The 19,344-nt window shown below is 57.3% G+C and overlaps 1 protein-coding gene across 1 annotated transcript in view; it reads left to right on the top strand.

The window, feature by feature from the left end:
* C1H4orf50 (chromosome 1 C4orf50 homolog) overlaps positions 1–19,344 on the top strand; it is a 39,948-nt gene that overhangs the window by 11,332 nt on the left and 9,272 nt on the right. Inside the window, exons 4-8 of the mRNA XM_087829012.1 lie at positions 5,502–5,631; positions 6,654–6,781; positions 8,365–10,806; positions 14,587–14,760; positions 17,207–17,263. Coding sequence (XP_087685138.1) covers positions 5,502–5,631; positions 6,654–6,781; positions 8,365–10,806; positions 14,587–14,760; positions 17,207–17,263 — 2,931 coding nt within the window. The remainder of the gene's footprint in view (positions 1–5,501; positions 5,632–6,653; positions 6,782–8,364; positions 10,807–14,586; positions 14,761–17,206; positions 17,264–19,344) is intronic.

Genomic DNA, 19,344 nt, shown 5'->3' with positions numbered 1-19,344 from the left:
AGTGGCTGGATTCGGTACCTGTGTGCCCCCAGCTTACATTCCCTGTGTCGAGGTCCACCTGTGACCTTCTCGATGCCCCCAGCTCATGCTCTCAAGGCTTTGCTGGAGGCTGCTGTGCACAGTCAAAATTCCCTTGAAAATTCCCTAAATGGCCCATAAAGTGCGGTCCCCAGCCAGTCTGCCTCTAGCATAGGGACAAGCCAGCCCCTCATCAGCAGGGAGCAGAGGGAGGGGCAGAAGCTGCTGTTTAGAGACTGGGGGGTAGAAAATGTGAACCTTAAACATTGGAGCTGCACGCAGCGGGGTGAGCCACGCGCAGTGCGAGAGGCGGTGGCGATTCCAGTGCAGCTCTGCCTCTCAGGGCCCGGGAACCTTCGGGCAGGGTCCTGGACCTTTCCGTGCCTTAGTGTTCCCGGAGGGGCCTGTGGTCATGAGCTCCCCCATCACGGGCTGTGATGGCCCACGGGGACCGGGAGCACTGCAGTGGCCTCTGGGAGGGGCTGTCCTGGGTCTGTTCTCCTGGCTGAGGGCTGAGAGCTTCTGCCTCGGTGCCCGGTCGGCCTACAGGGGCAGGTGAGGCGGGCGAGGCCCAGCCTGCTCCAGCAGGACCTCATCGTGATTCACATCTGCGAAGACCGTGTTTCCAAGTAAGGTCACAGGCGCAGTTAGGGCCTGACCGTCTTTTAAGGAGACACAATCCAGCCACAACCTGCGGTTACAGGGCAGGTGATGGCCCCTGCCTAGCTCCTCTGCCTCACCTGCTTCGGGCAGCAAGCTCTCCCTGTTCTGGCCTCCCGGGCCCTGGGCTTCCTTCCTCCTCACAGCCCCAATGCCGGCCACACTGGGCAGGGCCTCGGGGCGGGCGCTGGGTGACCCCTGGGGAAGGCCAGGTGCCTCGGGCTGCCTCAGCAGCATCCCCGAAACACCCAGGCGTAGGGAGGCCATCATGGCAACAAGCACAGTGTAGGCGCTGGACCCGGGTCAGCCTCTTGTGGTTCCCCTGCCTGTATGCCGTCCCTGCACGAGAAGCTTCCATCGCCTCCTCCCTACAGCCACCCAGGAAGCCCCTGCTACCTTCTCCCCATTGGGTGGGGATGTCATTTCCTCTAAGAAGACTCCTCTGACCTCACGTCACCTCCTTCTCTCCTCGGTGCCCCTGCAGCCACATGACCCGCCTCTGGTGGCCCTAATTCTCACTGGGACAGCCCTGGCTGCCTTTCCTCCACAGCTGTGCCTTCTTCACTGTCACCAGCTGGGTCTGATTGAGCCCTAAACCTGGGCCCCTGGCTGCGGGCTGTGAAACACTTGGCGAGCAAGTGACTCAGGGAACAAATGATCGTAAGGAGCCATTTGCTCCACAGCCCCTGGGAAATGGAAACTTCCAGCGGAAGGGACCGCCTCAGGGTGGCAATGCTGGGAAGATGCTGGGAAGCGAGGTGCAGGAATTGGGAAGCTGGGGGCGGGGCGGGCCCCAGGGAAGTGTGCGTCAGATAGAAAATCATGACAGAAGCCGGCATTTATTGAGTGCTTGCTGCATGCTTGGCCCAGCAACCAGCTCCCTACAACAAGCTCCTGAGGTGTTAGGATTACCGATCTTCATTTTGCAGATGAGGAAACTGAGGCAGGGAGGTACTGTCACTTGCCCAAGGAAGGGACCTGAAGCAAGGTGCACACTTCTTCACGGCTGCTGGCTGCATCTGATGTGCTCTGGGTGTTGTGGTGTGAATTATGGTGGCAGTCACTATGAGAAAATGTTATTTGTTTCATGTTTGCAAAGCAACTTCCCAAACAGAACGCCATTGGTGCTGGCAGGTAGCCAGGCAGGAATCACTGTCCTTGTCCCCAAACCTACAGTCCAGCTGAGGCAAGGCCTTGCCTGGGACCACGCACTTTACAGTTTCTAGAGCAAGTTGCTCGGGGCCCAGGTCCCTGAGGAATGGGCCACTCCAAGGACAAACCCCGACCTGGGGAGGAGCTTGGGGTCGGTGTTTCTGCTCAGGGTCCTGGGTGAAAAGAAATGAAAAAGGACTGTGGTTTGCCAGGTAAGCAGGGCCCATTGTAGATGTCACCTCCCTCCCCTAATGCTTTTTAGCAAGTGTGCACTGGGCACCTGCCATGTCCCAGGCACTGTGCCAGGCTCTGGGGCTGGAGAGGTGACCCTGCTCTTCCAGAGCATGCAGGAGAGACAGACGCAGGTGCAGACAGTGGCAATTGGGTGGCTGACTACTATAGCAGGGGACGCCAGAGGCTATGGCCTGGCCTGGAGGGTAGCAGGGAGGCTGACACCAGGAGATTAAAAGTCACAGTCTTTAAAATGTCAGTGTCAGGCTGTTATTTCAAAGCTGAGACCATGCTCTGGGTGACATCGGTATCAGAAATGCTGGGCACTCCCCTGGCCTCTTTGCCCCCCCTCCCCCAGTGTGAGTAGGGCGACCCCTGGTGGTGGTGACAAGAGTCTTTTCACTGTTTAGGGAGCACCGGCAGCCCCTCCCTGTCACACCTGCGTTCCAGCAGAAATGCTGTTTCACATTTGTCACTCACTCCGGCAGCAAGCGAGGGCTTTAAAACATCGTGTCAATAGTGTAGAAAAATAAAACAGGCAAAAGCTACGAACATACAGCTCATGCGAAAGGCCGGACGACATGGCCGCTAGAAATCTTACACAAAAAGGTCAGCTCCGGTTCCCTTAGTCAGAATTACTAAGAAGCAAAACCTCGAGCCTGCATTTTATTCTGTATACGTCGCAAACGTTAGAAGAACCTCCGCACTTTTTATAGCCGGTAAACATCGGACACAACCTACACGTCCGATGCGGGGGCCGGATTTGGTAAGGTAAGGCGGCCCTTATTTCGGGGGCTGCTAGGCAGCCATAAAACCACGTCGCAGAAGAACCTGCTGGAAAATGATCCTTCAAAAACATCAAAGGAAAAAGCTCAAAGCAAAAGCTGACATTTGTAGAAACAGACTTTTGGATGAATTGAAACGTCTGTGCAGAGAGAAAAGCCCAGAAGGACAGCGCCTAACACACGAATGACATCTGGATGTCACTGAGTTCCTTCTTTTCTTTCCTGTGCTCATCTTTCAAAATAATTACACATAAAGCTAAGACCACGCGAAGTTACGGGAAATGCTCCCGTGAGTGCGGAAGGGCAGGGGGGTCGACAAGGCAGGAGAGAGGTGCGGGAAGGGGGGAGAAAGCGGGGCTCCAGTCCAGAGCCCCGAGCTCCGGTCCTGTCCTTCCCCGGTCCTGTGCTGTGTAACCTTGGGCAGGTCAGTCTCCTTCTCTGAGTACTGATTTAGTGACTTGTGAAATGAAAGGGAAGCAGCACCAGCTTTCAGGATTTCCCCCACTGGGCGGCACCTCCTTGGCTCTGTGTCTGTTTTTTGCATGGGTTTGTCCCCAGCCCCACGACAGGGTTTGCCACGTAGTAGTTGCTCAGTTAAGTCTTTGTTAAACTGAATTGAAGGGAACTCGGGTATTGGAATAAAATCCAAGTGGAAATAAACGGGAACAACGGTGGCCTTGGACACCGCCCCGCGCCCTCTCCTTTCCGTCTGTTCGGTTCTCAGCCCTCCCCTCCTCTCTCCTGCGGCTCAGAGTTTCTGTCTCTTCCCTTCTCCAGCCTGGGCCCTCGGGCTTTTTTCTTTCTCTCCCCCACCTTCTCTCTCTCCATTTCTTCTTTTCTACCTCGTTCCAAAGGTGATTTTAAGCTGCTGACAAAATGTTTATTTCTGATCACGTGGGGACCAGATGGGTAAAAACAGGAGGCAGCTCGCAGGGGGCCCTCGGCGAGCAGCCGGCTGGCTGGGTGCGGAGCAGGATGCTGGTGCCCAGGCCCCTCTGGTTGCGGTGGGTCTGGGCTGACTTTGGTACTTGCTTAAGCTCCTGGGAGATTCTAAGGGGTGACCCAGGGTTGAGATCCCTGGTCTGGGAGGAGAGTGGACATGACACCAACCGTCTCCTGGACACTAGGTCACAGACTTGGGTGTGAGGAGGAGATGCTGGGAGGGAGGGAACAGGACTAATTTGGAGGAGAACAGGGTTTTGGCCTTTAAGCTGAGGCCAGAGGGGCGCAGGTTAGCTGGGCAGAGGGGGCTGGAAGAGAGGTGCCCACGGCAGGCACCAGGTGCAAGGCTCTGAGGTAGGAGGAAGAGGGTCTGTTCGAGGACAAGAGGTGGGAGGCAGGTAGATGTTGAGGCCAGAGCAGGTGGGCGCTCCTTCAGCACAGAGGGGAGCGTGGAAGGGTTGGAAGCAGGAGAGCCACCTGCCCGTTTCTAGTTCAGGGGGACCGCGGGGACGCTGATGTGGGAGGGAGCGGCTGAGAGCGAGGTGTGTGGGGGGCTTTGCCCAGTGAGCAGCAGACAGTGAATACCCCCCCCAGGAGGACATGCCAGCCAAGCAGAAGGAACAGCATGTGCAGGGTGCAGAGCCAGGGCCAGGTGGGGGGAGGGCTGTGGGAGGGAAGGAGGCACTGTGAGTGGAGCCAGGCGAGGGGGAGGAGTGTCGGGGCGGCCCTGGACAGCCCCCGGTGGCCTCCAGGGCCTGATCTTAGCGCTGGAGCTGAGCCTGGAGCCCAAGGGAGTCAAGGGAGGCTCCGAGCAGGAAGCCTGGCTATGAGTCCATGCCGGGGTCCCCTGGGAGCAGGGGAGGGCCTGGGGGACAGTTGAGGAGGGGATGGGGCATTACCTGGTCACTTCCCTCTCCCCTTGCCTAGAACAGCACCTGGCACATAGTAGGAACTTAGTAAATGTTTGCCCACAGATGCACTAGTGAGTCTGGAACATCTGCCTTTCTGAGGGTCTATCTGTGCATTCAGCTATCACACACATGTTCGGCACCTACTGTGTGCTAGGCTAAGGTGAGGGTGCAGACCAAATGGAGCCAAGTTCCCTTCCAGAAGGAACTCGAGGCCTGGTGGGGGCAGGTGGGCAGTAGACAGCACCCGTTAGAACTGGTTAGAAGTAGCCCGGGGCAGGGGACCATGTGGGTGGTGGGTCAGAGCTGAGTTTTCTGTGGGCCCCGCACCTCCTGCAGCCGCAGTGAAGGCGCCGTGGTAATAGTGCCATGCAGGGGAGATGCCTCACCACGTACCACTTGCCTTGGGGAGAGGCCAATCCAGGGAGCGCTGCCCAAGGACACCAGCCATAGCATTTGTACTTGTTCGCAGTTGAGGGACAGAACTGCACAGAGTCCCCCGGGGCAGGTGCCCACCTCCGCTGGTGGGACACAGTGGGGACAGGAAGGAGAGGGTCCCAGAGCCCAGAGGCATCTCAGCTGGACAGACAAGCTCCTGGTTGCCTGGGTAATGGAGCCTGGTGCTAGCAGAAGGCAGGCTGGGCTGTAGGACCAGGAGCATGGACAGGGCTGCAGGCCAGGCCTCAGGCCTCTGCTCCCTAAGTCTCCGTTTCCTCTGAGCTGCCTCCTGGGGTGGTGGGAGGGACACACGGAGATGGGCTTGGAGTGGACATTCAGCTCTCCTGGTTCCTCTGTCTTCCTGCAGGATGCCCTGGGCTGTGTTCAGGATGAGTGGCTGCTCCTGCCCCAGGAGGAGTTGCTGGCGGCCTGCGGAAACCCAGGCTGGCAGACTCCTGTCCACTCCCATGGTGCCCCAGGACCTCGGGCCTCGGCAGGTATGTGGGAGCCACTGTGTGTGGGACGTGGGCGTGGGGCATGGGGCATCTGTATGGATACCTCCTGACGGGCTAGCTCACCTACAATGTCCTGATGATGCAGGGGGTGGTCATCTCTGCTCTGCAGACGGGAAGCTGAGGCTCAGAGAGGGGGTGACACACAGCTGGTAAAGAGGGGATCAGAGTCCTCAGTGCCCATGCCACGCGTGCCAGCATAGGGCAGCAGGGGTCTCTCAGGCGGAATTGCCCTCCCAGAAAACCATAATGACCGGGAGCTTTTCAGTCCCCACCCTCACCCCAGTGACAGCCCAGGTGCCGGGTCTGGGAGCTGCAGGAGCTTAGAAGACCCTCGTCCCTACCTTGTCCCTGATGGGAACCTATATCCCTGAGGACAGCCTAAGCCACAGCCTCCAGGGTCCCTTCGGCATAAGCCACTGCTCTCAGGAGCCCCAGAGCCCCTGTGTCCATCTGGGTCCTGTGGCTACTCACCGTCCTCCAAGGCCAAGTGCTGTTTAGGGAGAGGGGTCATTTACACCCACCAGCACTGCGCACTGCCCTCCTGTCCTGTTTCTGGGAAGCGAGCTGACCGGTCAGACAAGGTCAGACTCGTCCCTGCAGAAGGGCATGGGGTCTGTCTGGCAGTGAGCCTAGGAGTCAGCTCCTCTGTCCACACGCCGACCGTGGGGCTAGGGGCTGGGATTGCGACCCTCTGTGGCCCACAAGGAAGCCGGGAAGAGAGGTGTCATGGATTTTGTCACCTGAGTGAGTGAGTTCTGTGGTCAGAGGAAGTGGCTGCCAGAGCCATATCCGCTTCTCATTGGGACGGTCATTTCCTATCTCTAAGTCTCAGTGTCCTCACCTGGTGGGCAATGGTGATCATCAGGCCATCTGTGGGGACTCGAAGGCCTTGAGTCGGTGAGCAGTGCCATCAGCTCCCAAAGCAGGGGCATGGCCACTGGTGACAATCCTGGGAAGGCTCCTAGCAGGGTCTTTTTAACCCTGGGGGTCCTGTCCCTTCCCAGGCCAGCCCACCGAGGGGCCCTGCCCCCGGGGCAGCGTCGGGGCTGGACGAGGCCCCTCTGTGCTGGTACCAGGCCTGGAGACCACAGCTGGACTCCTGGGAGACCTGGCGGGACCCCACCATGGACAGGTAAGGCCAGAGGCTTTCTGGGTGCCCGGGGTGCCAGCTGGGCCTGACCAGCCTCCTGTGTGTGCCCATCATGCGGAGGGGGGAGAAGGGGTTAAAGACACTCTGGGCTTAGAACATTCTGGAAATGGCTGAGAGGGAGATTGAGGAGATGGAATGGATCACCCTGACCTGGGTGGGAGAGAGCAAAAAGGGCCCCAGGCTGAGTGCCGGGCCCGGCTGCCACCTGTCGTGCTTCATCCCTAGGAACCGTGTGATTAGCTGTGGGGTGGGAGCCACAACCCCCCTCTGGAAGCAGGGACTCCACGGCTCCAAGAGCTGCTGTGATTCCCGAGGCCACACAGCCCTGGGGTGGACCTGAGCTCTGGCTCCACAGCCCCCCCAATCCCCGAGGGTCAGGAGCCCGGTCCACTGGCCCTGCCGGGCTTCCTCTGAACCACAACTTCCTCAGCTTCTGTTTTCCTGCATGTGAAATACAGAGATGCTCGAGCAGAGCTCGGCCCACTAGCCCTGGCGTGGCCCTGTGGCCTCCGCAGAGAGGGTCCCCCCTGCTTCTTTGTTCACTCATGGCCTGTCCCGAGGAGCTGCGTGTGTGCGTGTGTGTGTGTGCGTGTGAGGTGTGGCTGCCACACCCAAAGCCATCCTATGGGGTTGGGAGGGCTTCTTGGGAAAGCTGGACCCTGGCTGCACCCAGTGGAAGGATGGAGTTAGACAGACAGGACGACAGGGGCAGGCAGGTAGGAAGACTGGCCAAGCTGTGGGGCAGGTGGCCACGGTCACACGTGAGTGAGCCCAAGACCCCTCTCCCGCCTTCCCAGCAGGCCGAGGCCCCAGCCCAGCCTGAGTCTGTTCTGCGAGCTGGGCCAGTCGTGCTCTCTGGATAAACGAACCAAATAAAGAGAATATTAATATATATGACAAAAGATCTATGGAGCACCTCTGTGCCCGGTGCTCTTCCAGGCCCGGCTCCCTGCCCTCGGGCAGCCCATGCCCCACTGCCCACTGTGACGCTGGCCACGGTCTACGTCTGTGCTGTGCTTACAGCAGCCGTGAGCCACGGCTGAGCACTGGATGTGGGCTGGGGGGCTGCAGGACCCAGTGCTAACTTTCATTGCATTGTTTCCCGTTTGAGAAGCCCCATGTGGCTGTGGCTACCGTATTGGAAGTGCGGGGCTGCCGGGGGGGTCACAGCGTCACACACTAACTGTGATGGGGACGGGAGGGGCTGAGGGGGTCACAGCATCGCACAGACTGTGATGGGGAGGGGACGGGAGGGGCTGTGCGGGAAGTAAAGTGGGTCAGTGGGCAGAGGGCGGTGGAAGTGCTCCGGGAGCCCTGAGTGAGGAAGTTCTGTCTGCGTTGAGATGTGATGAAGCGAGAGGTGAGCCATGAGGGGATCTGGGGAAGGACATCTGGGCAGAGGGAGGAGCAGGTGCAAAGGCCCTGGGTGCTGACAGGGTGGAGCGTTAGGAAGGCCTACATGGCTGGTGAGGAAGCCCGGACATCAGGAGATGGGGCCAGAGGGGTGCGGAGGGGACACGTGGCAGGAGGGGCTGCTTCACGCCTGTCGTCTCTCCCACCCCCAGCCTGGTCCGGCCGAGCCCAGCTTGCACGAACAGACTCTGCTTGTCATCTGTGGCTGCCCCTCGGGACAGTGTGCGGCCGGCTCCCTTCTCCCCGCGGAGCTGGCCTGGGTCTCGGCGCAGAGGCCACCAGCCGCCCCGGCCCCGGAGCCCTTCCTCCTGGTGCAGACGTCCACATTCCCTCCCTGGGACCCCGCCGGTGACACGGCTGTCTTGCTGCTCCAGGAGACTTCTCCAGAAGATCTCCAAACGCAGCAGGTGCCGGACGCCAGGCCCCTGCCTGCTCCCAGAGCCAGAGGACAGCCCTGCTGGGATCACCACCGGACAAGGGGCCGCGATGCCCCCCTCTGCCAGGAGTCCCCGCAGACTTTACCGCACAGATTTCCTGGGACAGGGCCGAGGGACCTAGATGACCCTTGGAAGGAGGGAGGAGGAGCCCTAGCACTGAGCCCCGAGGTCTGGGGGATGAGGAGGACATGGGACAGGAAGGAGGAAGACCTGGGCGACGGGTGCCAGCGGGGTCAGGAAAGCCAGGAGGACCCGAGCCTGGAGGGCAGTGCGGGCGCCCTGGAGGGCCTGCAGGACCCGCACGGGGCTTTGGGGTCCCCGGCCGCGGCCTCCTGCCCTCGGCCCAGGCGGGCGCGTCCCCTACCTCTTCTGCAGGGCGCGGCCTCTGTGTCCACCGAGGGTCCTGAATCGCTGAGCAGGACGCGGCCGGCGGAGGAGCACGTCTGGGGCCTCCTAGGAGGGCTTTCTTGGGAGGAGGAAGGGGCCCCCTCAGCCGCCTTCTTCAGGGCTCACGGTGCCAAAGGGCCGTCTCCACCCGGCGCTCAGCTCCTCCCAGAGCAGGATGGAGCCACCGGGAGAGTTCAGGGCCAGGAGGACAACCACGCGTGGTCGGAACACGCTCTGCTGCCGCTTGAGGGAGGTCCTGGGGATGGAGGGCCAGGGGAGGAAGAGAGGGCATCGCATCCGGAAGGGTCCAGCCTGGGCTCCAGGGGATGGGAGGCCAGGGAAACACTTTCCTTAGCGGAGGAGGGAGGTTTGCCTCTGTCTCCCAGATTCGCCTTATCACCCGAGGGAGCCGAACCCGCCAGGCCCCCAAGGGCTCCACGCAAAGGACGCGTCCGATCTGCACTCACAATAGATGCATTTGCTGAAGAGATGGAGGCTTGCTTCCGGCTGCTGTCCACCCTGAAGCTCGGGAGTGGAGGTCGTGGGCAGGGAGCTCCCACCGAGGGAGGGGACAGGAGCTTTGCTGGGAGACGGCACGGTGGCCAGGGGCACGCTGGTCCTCGGCAGGGTTTGGATACTTGTCCTGCGAAGGAAGCAGACCCTGAGGAGAGCTGTGAAGATGTTAGTCCAGGAGAGACTGAGGCCCTGGGAACCGGCCAGGTTCTCTCAGGGTTGGGGCCTGATTTGGGGGACCTGTGCCCGGGCCCAAGGGGAGCCTCCGAGTGGGGCCAGGACCTCCATCAGCCACCGAGAGCCCTAGAGAGAGCCAGAAGAAGGTTTCGCCAGCTCGTTTCTGGACTGAAGGAAGAGAGAAGCAGAGTTTTACACGAAAACGCCCAACTTCAGAGAGATCAGGAGAGATGCCACCGAAAAATGCGTGCCCTCCAGACAGAGAGGCAGAGAACCGCGAACAGAATATCCGCGCTCGAGCAGGATAACGGCGCGCTGTTAGGAGACATCTCTCGCCTAAGGAGGGAGCTGGACCAGTACTTGCAGGTCATTGCTGACCTTGAGGACTGCAACGGGAAAAGTTACAGCAAAATTTCTGAGCTGGAAGAAGACAATGAAAGGCTGAGGGGGTGTCTGGGCCAGCTGCAGAGGGCCATGTCCCAGAGCACCCGCAAGTGCAGAGGCCTCGTGCAGGACGCCGCGCAGGAGAACCGGGAGCTCAAGGCGCTCATCTCGGAGCTGGGGCTCAGCTACAAAGAGCTGATCAAGGATGTGGTGCTGGGGATAGAGGAGATGATCGGGGCCCTCCGGGGCCAGAACGCCCACCTCCTGCGCAGGATCCAAGTCCTGGAGAGGGAGGTCGCGGTGCGGATGAGCACAGACGCGGGGCGTTTGCGGGGAGCGGAGGAGCACCCCCAGGGGAAAGGCAAGGTGGACAAGGTGGGGACTGTAGAAAGGGCCGTGCAGGTGACTCCGCTTTCAGACCAACTGACTGTGGGAGTCCACGGGCCACCCTTGGAGAAGGAAACGGGTCTGGCCAGAGGGTGGATGGGACCCTCCTCAGGCGCAGAGAACCCCAGGTGCCAAGCGGAGACGGCTGCTCCATCGCTGGTCGGGAGAAGTGCGGATGTGTCCGGTGCGCTGCAAGGGGACATCGACGGCATGGGAGTAAGAGAGGCACGTCTGGGAAAAGGGGAGGAGAGACCGCAGCTTTCTGAGGACCGAGGGCCAGCTCCGAGGTCGCCCAGCAGTGGCCCCCAGGTAGGTGGACTCTGCACAGCTGCTTCATTGTCCCCTTGCTAACTTTCTAGACTGTTGCCCACCCCCTACTCAGGGAATCCTCCGGCAGCCCTGTGAGGGAGGGACAGTCACCGCCTCCATTTATCGGGGGAGAAAACAGGCCCAGAGAAGCTGAGTCACTTGCCCGAAGTCACACAGCTTACTTAGGAGGGGGTTTGCTGGGACTTGCACCTGGGAGGTCTGGCTCCAGAGCCCTCATTCTCCTGTGCCACGTAAGACGCAAGCCCGCCCCTCTCCGTAGGCCGTTCAGATCGGTGTCTGGTGGGCGCCTTTACACTCCAAGGTCAGGGCTTGTAGGTTCGGATCTAGGGGTCTTTTGAGCAGCCTGAGTTGTAATTCTGCCCACTGGGGCTTGAGAAGGGCCGTGGAAAGAGCCGTGGGCGTTAGGACTTGATCAAGCAGGGTTCGAGCCCAGGTCTGCACTGGCTACACCTGCCACTTTGAGTCGGGATGGGGTCTTGGGAGTCATTTCCCTGACCTGTGGACAACACTTGGATTCCGGGCCCCTAGGATGAAAAGCCTGTGATAGTCTTACGGTGGCCTTGAGTGTCGGCGGGTATTTGGTATTGAGCCCTTTGTATATGTTCATCTTTTCTGTATCTGTCTCTCTTCCTCTCAACCCCCGTTCCCTTCCCTCCCTCCCTCCCTCCCTCCCTCCTCCTCTCTCAGCAACTTTATCAATCATTTCAAAAGATTACCTTTTAGCCCTGGCTGGTGCTGCTCAGTGGTTAGATGGTTGTTCTGCACACCGAAGGGTCACAGGCTCAATTTCTGGTGAAGGGCACGCGCCTGGGCTGCAGGTTCCCCTCGGCCGCCTTTGGGGCGCGTCCGGGAGGCAGCCCCTCGCTGCGTCTCTCTCACATCGATGTTTCCCTCTCTCCCCCTCCCTCCCTCCGTCCCTCCCCTCCACTCTCTCTAAAAATCAACGGGAAAAATATCCTCAGGTGAGGGTTAACCAAATACTAATAACGATCTGTGGGTTTTCTTTATTGTATATCACCCTGCTTTATTTCACTGGTTCCTGCTTAGGTCTTTATTACTTTCTCTCTTCCACTTGCTCTGGTTTAATGGGCTGGTTCCCGTGCTCCCTGAGTGGAAGGCGGGGGCCCTGGTTTTAGGCGCTTCCTCTGTGCCCCGCGCTCCTCTCTAAGCGGCGTTCCAGCGGCGCCCACTGCGCCCCACGCGCTGGGATACGTGGTGCTTTTTACGTCCGCTCAGTTCAAAGTGGTTTCTAGTTTCTGCTGAGACATCTTCCTTGACACACGGGTTATATTTTTAGAAGCGTGTTGCCGAATTTCCGAGCACCTGCGGAATTTTTTAGTTACATTCCTAGTTTTATTTCGCTGTTGTCGGTAAACATGCTCTGTATTATCATAATCTTTTGAAATTTGTGGAGGTTTGTTTTGTTGACCAGGTTATGGTCTATTTTGTAAACGTCCTGGGTGCCCTGTAAAGAATGAATGCCCCGTGGTTGTTGAGTGTTAATTAGGCCAGGCCGGTTAATTGCGTTAATCACATCTTCTGTATCTCTAGTGATGTGTTGTCTCTTGGGTTCGTCACTTACCCAGATGCCCATCGAAATCTCCAGCTCTGAGTGTGCGTTTGTGTGCTTCCTCTCTTAGTTATGTTAGTTTTGATTCATATATCTTGAAATTATTTATGAGATACATACAGATTTAGGATGATTATGTATTCCTGCTGAACTGGCTCTTTTATCATGATAATGTCTTTCATTATCTCTCATACTCCTTCTTTTTCTTAAAGAATAGTTTATTGATTTTTAGAGAGAGAGGAAAGGAGAGGGGGAGAGAGACACACTTGGACTGGTTGCCTCCCTCACAAGCCCCCGACTGGGGCCAGGGATTGAACCTGCAACCCAGGTATGTGCCCTTCACCGGGAATCGAACCCAAGTCCCTTCGGTTCCTGGGCCAATGCTCTAACCACTGAGCACACGGGCCAGGGCACTCACACTAGGAAGTCTACTTTTTCTGATATTAAAGTAGCCACATCAGTTTCTTTTTATTATAGCAAGTGAGTCACAGGGCCATCCACAGGGCGTCCACAGGGTACAGTCCTATGTGCCAGGCAGGGCCAGCCACATGCCACACTCCCCTTCTCTTTAGAACGGACCGCGGGCGCTCTCTCAGGACACTGGGACAGAGCCCTTGTCCACGTCCCTGCAGAGGAGGGAGGCAGCAGAGTCACCTGGCTCCCCAGAAAGGCCAACTTGTTTTGCATGGAGCTAGATTTGATGGAACTGTCTGGAGCGCCCATCTGTTCTCACCAGGACCCAGCCTGTGAATCTCAGGCCGATGCTCTGTGAATTTCTACTAATTAAAAACCCCACATTCTCTGTTGTATTCCCTACTAAGAAGGGAGACGCCTACCAGCCACGGAGTCATGTGGATTCTGCCCTCCCACCCTCTCCTCTCCAAACAGAGTAGCGCGGGCTCCCCCTCCCGCCTGCCCACACCCAGGTGAGGGCCACGTGGAAGATGATCGCCGTGGGCCTCACATTCCCAGGTGGCTTCTCTGAGTGAAAGGCGGGCCTCAGCAGCTAGGGGGAAGGGCGCTGGAGAAGTCTCTGAGCTCCTGGGCCCCCGGGGGAGCTTCTGCTGTGAGCAGCGCTTCCTTTTAAGGCGTCTCAGCCATGGGAACCAAGGGGTCCACGTCGCTCAGTCCCTGACCCTGCAGTGCCCCTCTGAGGGTCTCAGGGAAAGAACCAGAGATGTGCCAGGTGCTTCTGTGCAAACCCTCAGCACAGCCCCAGGGTTAGCAGCTAATGTTAGACTAATCTGAGCATCCAACGTGCATATGGACCAGCAGTCTTTCATTCAGCGTGTCAATGATATTGAGAATGCTCCTGGTGTGGCATAAAGGGAGCAAAGACACAAAGATATATACTGAATGTTGTATAGAAAAATAGATATGTCGGCATGCATGTATGTGTATGACACCTGCGGTCTGTATATATAGGCTATTTAGGAAGCAAAAGTGTAGACTCCAGGCCACTGGGGGCAGCAGCCTCCCAATCACTTCACCCTAATTCCCACGGCCTCTCCCTCTCCCTCTCCCTCCCGCCCGCCCTGAAACTCCCTGCTGATGTCCCCGTGAAACCCACTCGAGGTGGACCCACAGCGTCAGAGGCTACTTTGCACCGATTTGAGAAAATTGTTTCATGGGCAGCATCTTCTGTTTCATAGAAACACGCTGTGAGGCTTCACTGTAAGACGCATCTCATCACTGGGTTTGAACCTGAAAATTTCACTCATCACACTGTTTCGGTATCATGGTGACCGGCAGCTGTTAAAACAGACTCGGGGACGCTGTGCTGTTTCGCATGGTTTTGAAAACACATGTGAACAAAAACGTTTTTGAAAGTAGCATTTTGGAATGTTATCCTGCGCCTCCCTGCCCCCCCCAACATTCCCCCTGAACAAGTTACTTGGAAGGTAACCTAAGAATGTCACCTGAACCCTGTGGCTCAGTGGTTGAGGGTCGACCTAGGAACCAGGAGGTCACAGTTTGGGTCGGGGCACAGTCCAGACCCAGGGCACAGTTGCGGGCTTGACCCCTAGACCCCCAGTAGGGGGTGTGCAGGAGGCAGCCGGTGGATGATTATTGTCACTGATGGTTCTGTCTCTCTCTTTCCCTCCCCCTTCCTCTCTCTCTAAAAATCAATAAAAACTTCTGTTTTTTTTTTTTAAAAAGAATGTCACTTGAGTGTGTGATTTCCGCAGCTCTGGGACCCCGAGGCCGAGAGCTCCGAGGAGGACCTGCAGCTGCACGTCCGGCGGCTCCGTCACCAGGTGCTGACCCTGCAGTGCCAGCTCCGCGACCAGGGCTCCGCAGGCCGGGCGCTGCAGGAGGCGCGGGACGAGGCCCTCTGCCTCCGCGACCGGCTCGAGGGCCAGGTAGGCGGGCAGGGCGTCCTTTCCCGCAAACCGATGCCCCCCCCCCCCCGGGAAGTTTTGAGAACAGAAAAAAGAACCAGGTGAGAGCTCACTGGCCATTCCCGACCAGGGGTTAGTATTTATTAGACTCACAAAGCACAGAAGACAAATTCCATCTGGCTAACCTGTTAAATCTAAAAAGAATACTACATGTGTGTGGTTTTTTAGAAAGTCAGTTTTCCAATGTTACATAAATAGAAGCCCTTCCTCTGTAGGAGTGAAGTGGCCGTGATTATGAAAGGGCAGAAGGAGATGCCTGTGGCCCTGGCTGGTGTGGCTCGGTTGGGTGTCGTTGAGGCCACCAAATGCTGCTGGCCCCGTCCCTGGTCAGGACACATGCCCAAGGTGCAGGCTCGGTCCCTGGTTGGGATGCATATGAGAGGCAACCAATCGACGTTTGTTTCTCATATCAATGTTTCTCTCTCTCTCCCTCTCCCTTTCTCTCCCTCTAAATCAATAAAAACATACTTTAAAAAAGAGAGATCCTTGTGGCGTTGAACCTGTTCAGTATCTTGTCCGTAGGGGTGGAGATGTGACCTACACAGGTGATGAAATTCCATAGAACCTGGTACATAGACAGACAGACAGAAAGACACACACACACACAGACACACACACACACACACATACACAAGTACAAGTTAAAGTGGAGAAACCTGAATACAATTGGTGGGTTGCATCAATATCAGTATAACTGATATTGGTTATCCTATCTACAGTTTTGCAAAATGTTCCCATTGAGGGAAACCAGCAAAGTCTACAAGGGACCTCTCTGTATGATTTCTTACAGCTGCGTGTAAATCTATAATTATCTCAATTTAAGAAACTGTGCTTGTTGGTGATCCGTAGATCTTCTTTGGAGAACTGTCCATCAGATCCTTTGTGCATGTTGTAATTGCTTTGTTGTTCTCGTTGAGTTGTAAGAATTTGTTATATAGGGCGTCCCAAAAAAATGTATACACACACTTTGACTAATTATAAAGGCAGTTTTATTAAAATACATTTCATGTAAAACATTGAGCTATCAGCTGATAAAGTGTGTATGCATTTTGGGGGGATCCCCTGTGTATTCTAGATACAAGTCCCTGATGTGCAAATCTTTCCTCTCACTCTCTTGCCTTTTCACTTTCTTCTCATTGACTTTTTAACTGGAAACGGGCCGGTACCCAGCTCACAGCGACGGAGTCGCGCTTGCCCCCAAGCGGGAGCGGAGGGAGGCGATCCACGCGCAGACGCACCCACACCCGCGCCTCTCGCGTGTGAGACAGTCGCTAGGAGCCGGCATTTACTCTGAGCACATGCAGAAAGGAGCCAAAATAGAAAGGCAGGGACGGTCACCGAGCCTTGTTTGTAAAGCAAAGAAACAGGAACAATATACATTTCCATAAGGAAGAGTGAGTTAATAAATTACGTTTCAGCCTCATGATGAAATAATGTCCACAATTTTAAAAGGATGTGATCAGTTTGTGTCGACATGGAAATAACACTGTGATTTTAAATCAAGTGACAAAAACAAGATATAGGACATTCTGTATGGCGTAGCTTCATAGGCACAAACGCACACCTGCCTTCTTACAGGTGCGTAGGTCAGGGGTCAGAGGTGAGGGCGAGAAGGCCTTGCCTTCATGTAGCCGTCCGCACCAACTACAGAGGACAGGAGAGAGAGCGGGACCTCGGAACACCCACCTTGTTACATGTGTGATTTTGTGGGTCCGGCGTTCGGGTGGGACTTGGCTGGGCGATGCTGCTCCACAAGGCATCGTGGGATCACTTGGTGGCATTCAGCCGGGCGCTGGGTGCTGGGTGCTGGGCGCTGGGTGCTGGGCTAGGCTGGAAGGCCCGAGGTGGCGTCACTCCTGTGCCTGGCACCTCCGTCCCAGGTGGTAACACTGGTTTCCAGTCCTTGGGTGTTGACCGCATGCCGGGACTTGTCCTAAGCACTTTGCAGGAATCATTCATGGAGGAGTCGCTACAGTCACCACCATGGGTGGGCACTAGCATTACCCACACTTTGCAGATGAGAAAACCGAGGCAGAGAAAAGTGACTCACACAGGTCACAGTTCCAGTGAGTGGCTGGGCCGGGGTTAGGACCCAGGACATCTGGCCCCGGGAACCCGTAGGTTTAACATGGCGCTAGAAGGCCCTGCCACCTCTGTATGGGGACCTGGGGAACCTTTCTCCCTGAAGGAAGAGGTGACAGAGCTGGCCGGCCGAGCTCACCCTCCAGCTCAGGGCGTCCTTCCTCCCCGGGGTGCTGAGCAGGTGGCGGGAAAGGCCCCTGTCCCCCACTGAGCGCTCCTGTGGGGGCGGAGGGGACACGGCCAAGCTGCGTGAGCCCGGCTCGCCTGGGGAAGCAGAGCCGTGTGAACAGTGGCTCGGCCCTGTCACAACGCTCTTGTCTTGCAGGTGGACGAACTTCAGAGAAAGCAGCGTGAAGCAAATTTGGCTGTGACCCCGCTGAAGGTAAAACATTTGTGCAGAAAAGGTCTCTTTCGAAAGAAATTCATAGGTGTGGTCCGTCTCTGTTCCGTAAAAAGTACTGGACGGAGACCGGCCGGCGTGGCTCAGCGGTTGAGCGTCGACCCTGCACCAGGAGGTCGCGGTTCATTCCCGGGGGGCCCAGGCCCCGGGGCCTGCAGGAGGCTGCCGGTCAATGTCGATGTTTCTCATCCGTGTTTCTATCTCTCTCTCCCTCTCCCTTCCTCTCTCTCAAATCCATAAAAAATATATATATTTTTAAAAAGTACTGGACGGCAGAACGAGTCACCCCAAGCCCCACTTGAATCCCGCGTCCTCGTGGGTCTTCTTCCCGTGGATCTTACGTGCATCTCGGATCCGACTCCCCCACGGTTCCCAGGCAGGGTCCCAGGGTTCTCTGCTATCAGGCGTGTGGTTTGATTGCGATGACACGTTCAGTTTCAAACCCAGCACCGGCTTTGGGGTGCGGACCTGGAAGGCCTGCCCTGCTTTCGGTGCCCTGGGTGGGGGGGGAGAGAGGGTCAGCGGCCTGGGCTAAGCCCCTGGACCCCACTGACCGACCGAGTCCCACCCCCCCGGGCCTCGGTCTCCTGAGCCTCGCAGTCCCTTGGGGGGTTGCCGTCCAGCATCCCACATCCGCCTGAGCCTCGGGTTTGCATCTGTGGAATGAAATGACAGACATTCCCTCTGGACGGTCATTCCCGCTGGAGGGTCTCCCCGCAGGGCCGCTCCCATAGCTGGTCTGACGCCCCTCGATGTCATCCATGGAAAAGTTGCACAGAAAACTGTAAATCTCTCGAAAGCGTGAGGCTTCCACGCTCCTCCTCTGTTATTCAGCACGTGCTGTGTGCCACTCAAACGAGGACCATGAACCTTCACACATAAGTGAGATAAAAATGGAACCTCGGTACCACGTCACCCACGGGAGGAGCCACAGCGACCTGGGTTCCAACTCCAGCTTCTCCTTAAGGGTGCCGTTCCACCTCCCACGGCCTCAGTTTTCTCACCGGCAAATGGGATTGTGATCACTCACCTGGGATGGAGATTTGCGAGGATCGGAATGATGACAGCCACCACCCGTGGAACGCCTGCCATGTCCCACAACAACACATGAGCCCCACTTTACAGATGGGAAAACTGAGGCTCAGAGAGATGCAGTGATGTGTCCATGGTCACACAGCTGCTCAATAGCAGAGCCAAGATTTGACCCCAGTTCCGTCTGATGCCAAAGGCTGGACTTGCCCTCACCCACCCTGTTTCTCTGCGAGGCAGGATACGAACAGCCCAGTAGAGTCACTGTCACCATCAACAATAGTCACTTTCTTAAGGGAAGTTGCACATGGTGGATGCTCAACTAATGTGGCTGGATGGTGAGGCCCTGATGTTTTGGATGGTGTGAGCCCCACCCAGAGGTGCTGGGGACCCCCACCTCCAAGTCAGACCATCCCCCTGCCCTGTCCACCTATTATTACCAGGTACCCAGGCACCACTGCCTGGAAACGGATGTGCAAACAACCTCGGCCCTCTGGGAGGGCAGTGAACACCCCTCCTCTGATGGAGTGGGCGGACACTGGGAGGGCCACCCTCGAAATAACAGGTCCGTCACCCCCGCCAGCCATGGGCAGACATTTCGTGGTGGCAGGATCACTCACTCACATCATTCATGTAACAGATCTGTCCCGGGGACCACATGGTGCCCAGTGATGACACGGTGCCGGTGCCAGGGACCCAGCCTTGACCTTGAGGAGCTCCCGGATTGTGTGGGAGACAGACCCACAAATATAAAATTCCCTGCAGGGATAGAAGGAAGCTGGAAGCCAGGGCACAGAGGGACATCGGCCCTGAGCATCAGGGAGGTGACACTCGGGCAGGTGACTCCAGGCTGTCTCTGGACAGGTCTGACCAGGCTTCTCTGGGCTTGGGACGTGTATGTAGGAGCCACAAAGGGGTGAGGAAGTTCAGGGGGTTGGGCTGGGAGATAGGCCAGTATGGCTGGAACAGGAGGAGTGAGAGGGGGGCCATCGTGATGGGGCTGAAGGGGTGCAGGGACGGGTCTAGGAGTCATT

This window comes from Miniopterus natalensis, chromosome 1 (genome assembly GCF_054644295.1).
Source record: "Miniopterus natalensis isolate mMinNat1 chromosome 1, mMinNat1.hap1, whole genome shotgun sequence".
NCBI classification, from domain to species: domain Eukaryota; kingdom Metazoa; phylum Chordata; class Mammalia; order Chiroptera; family Miniopteridae; genus Miniopterus; species Miniopterus natalensis.
Note: the sequence above shows the minus strand (reverse complement) of the source record. Positions and strands in the feature narration are given on the sequence as shown.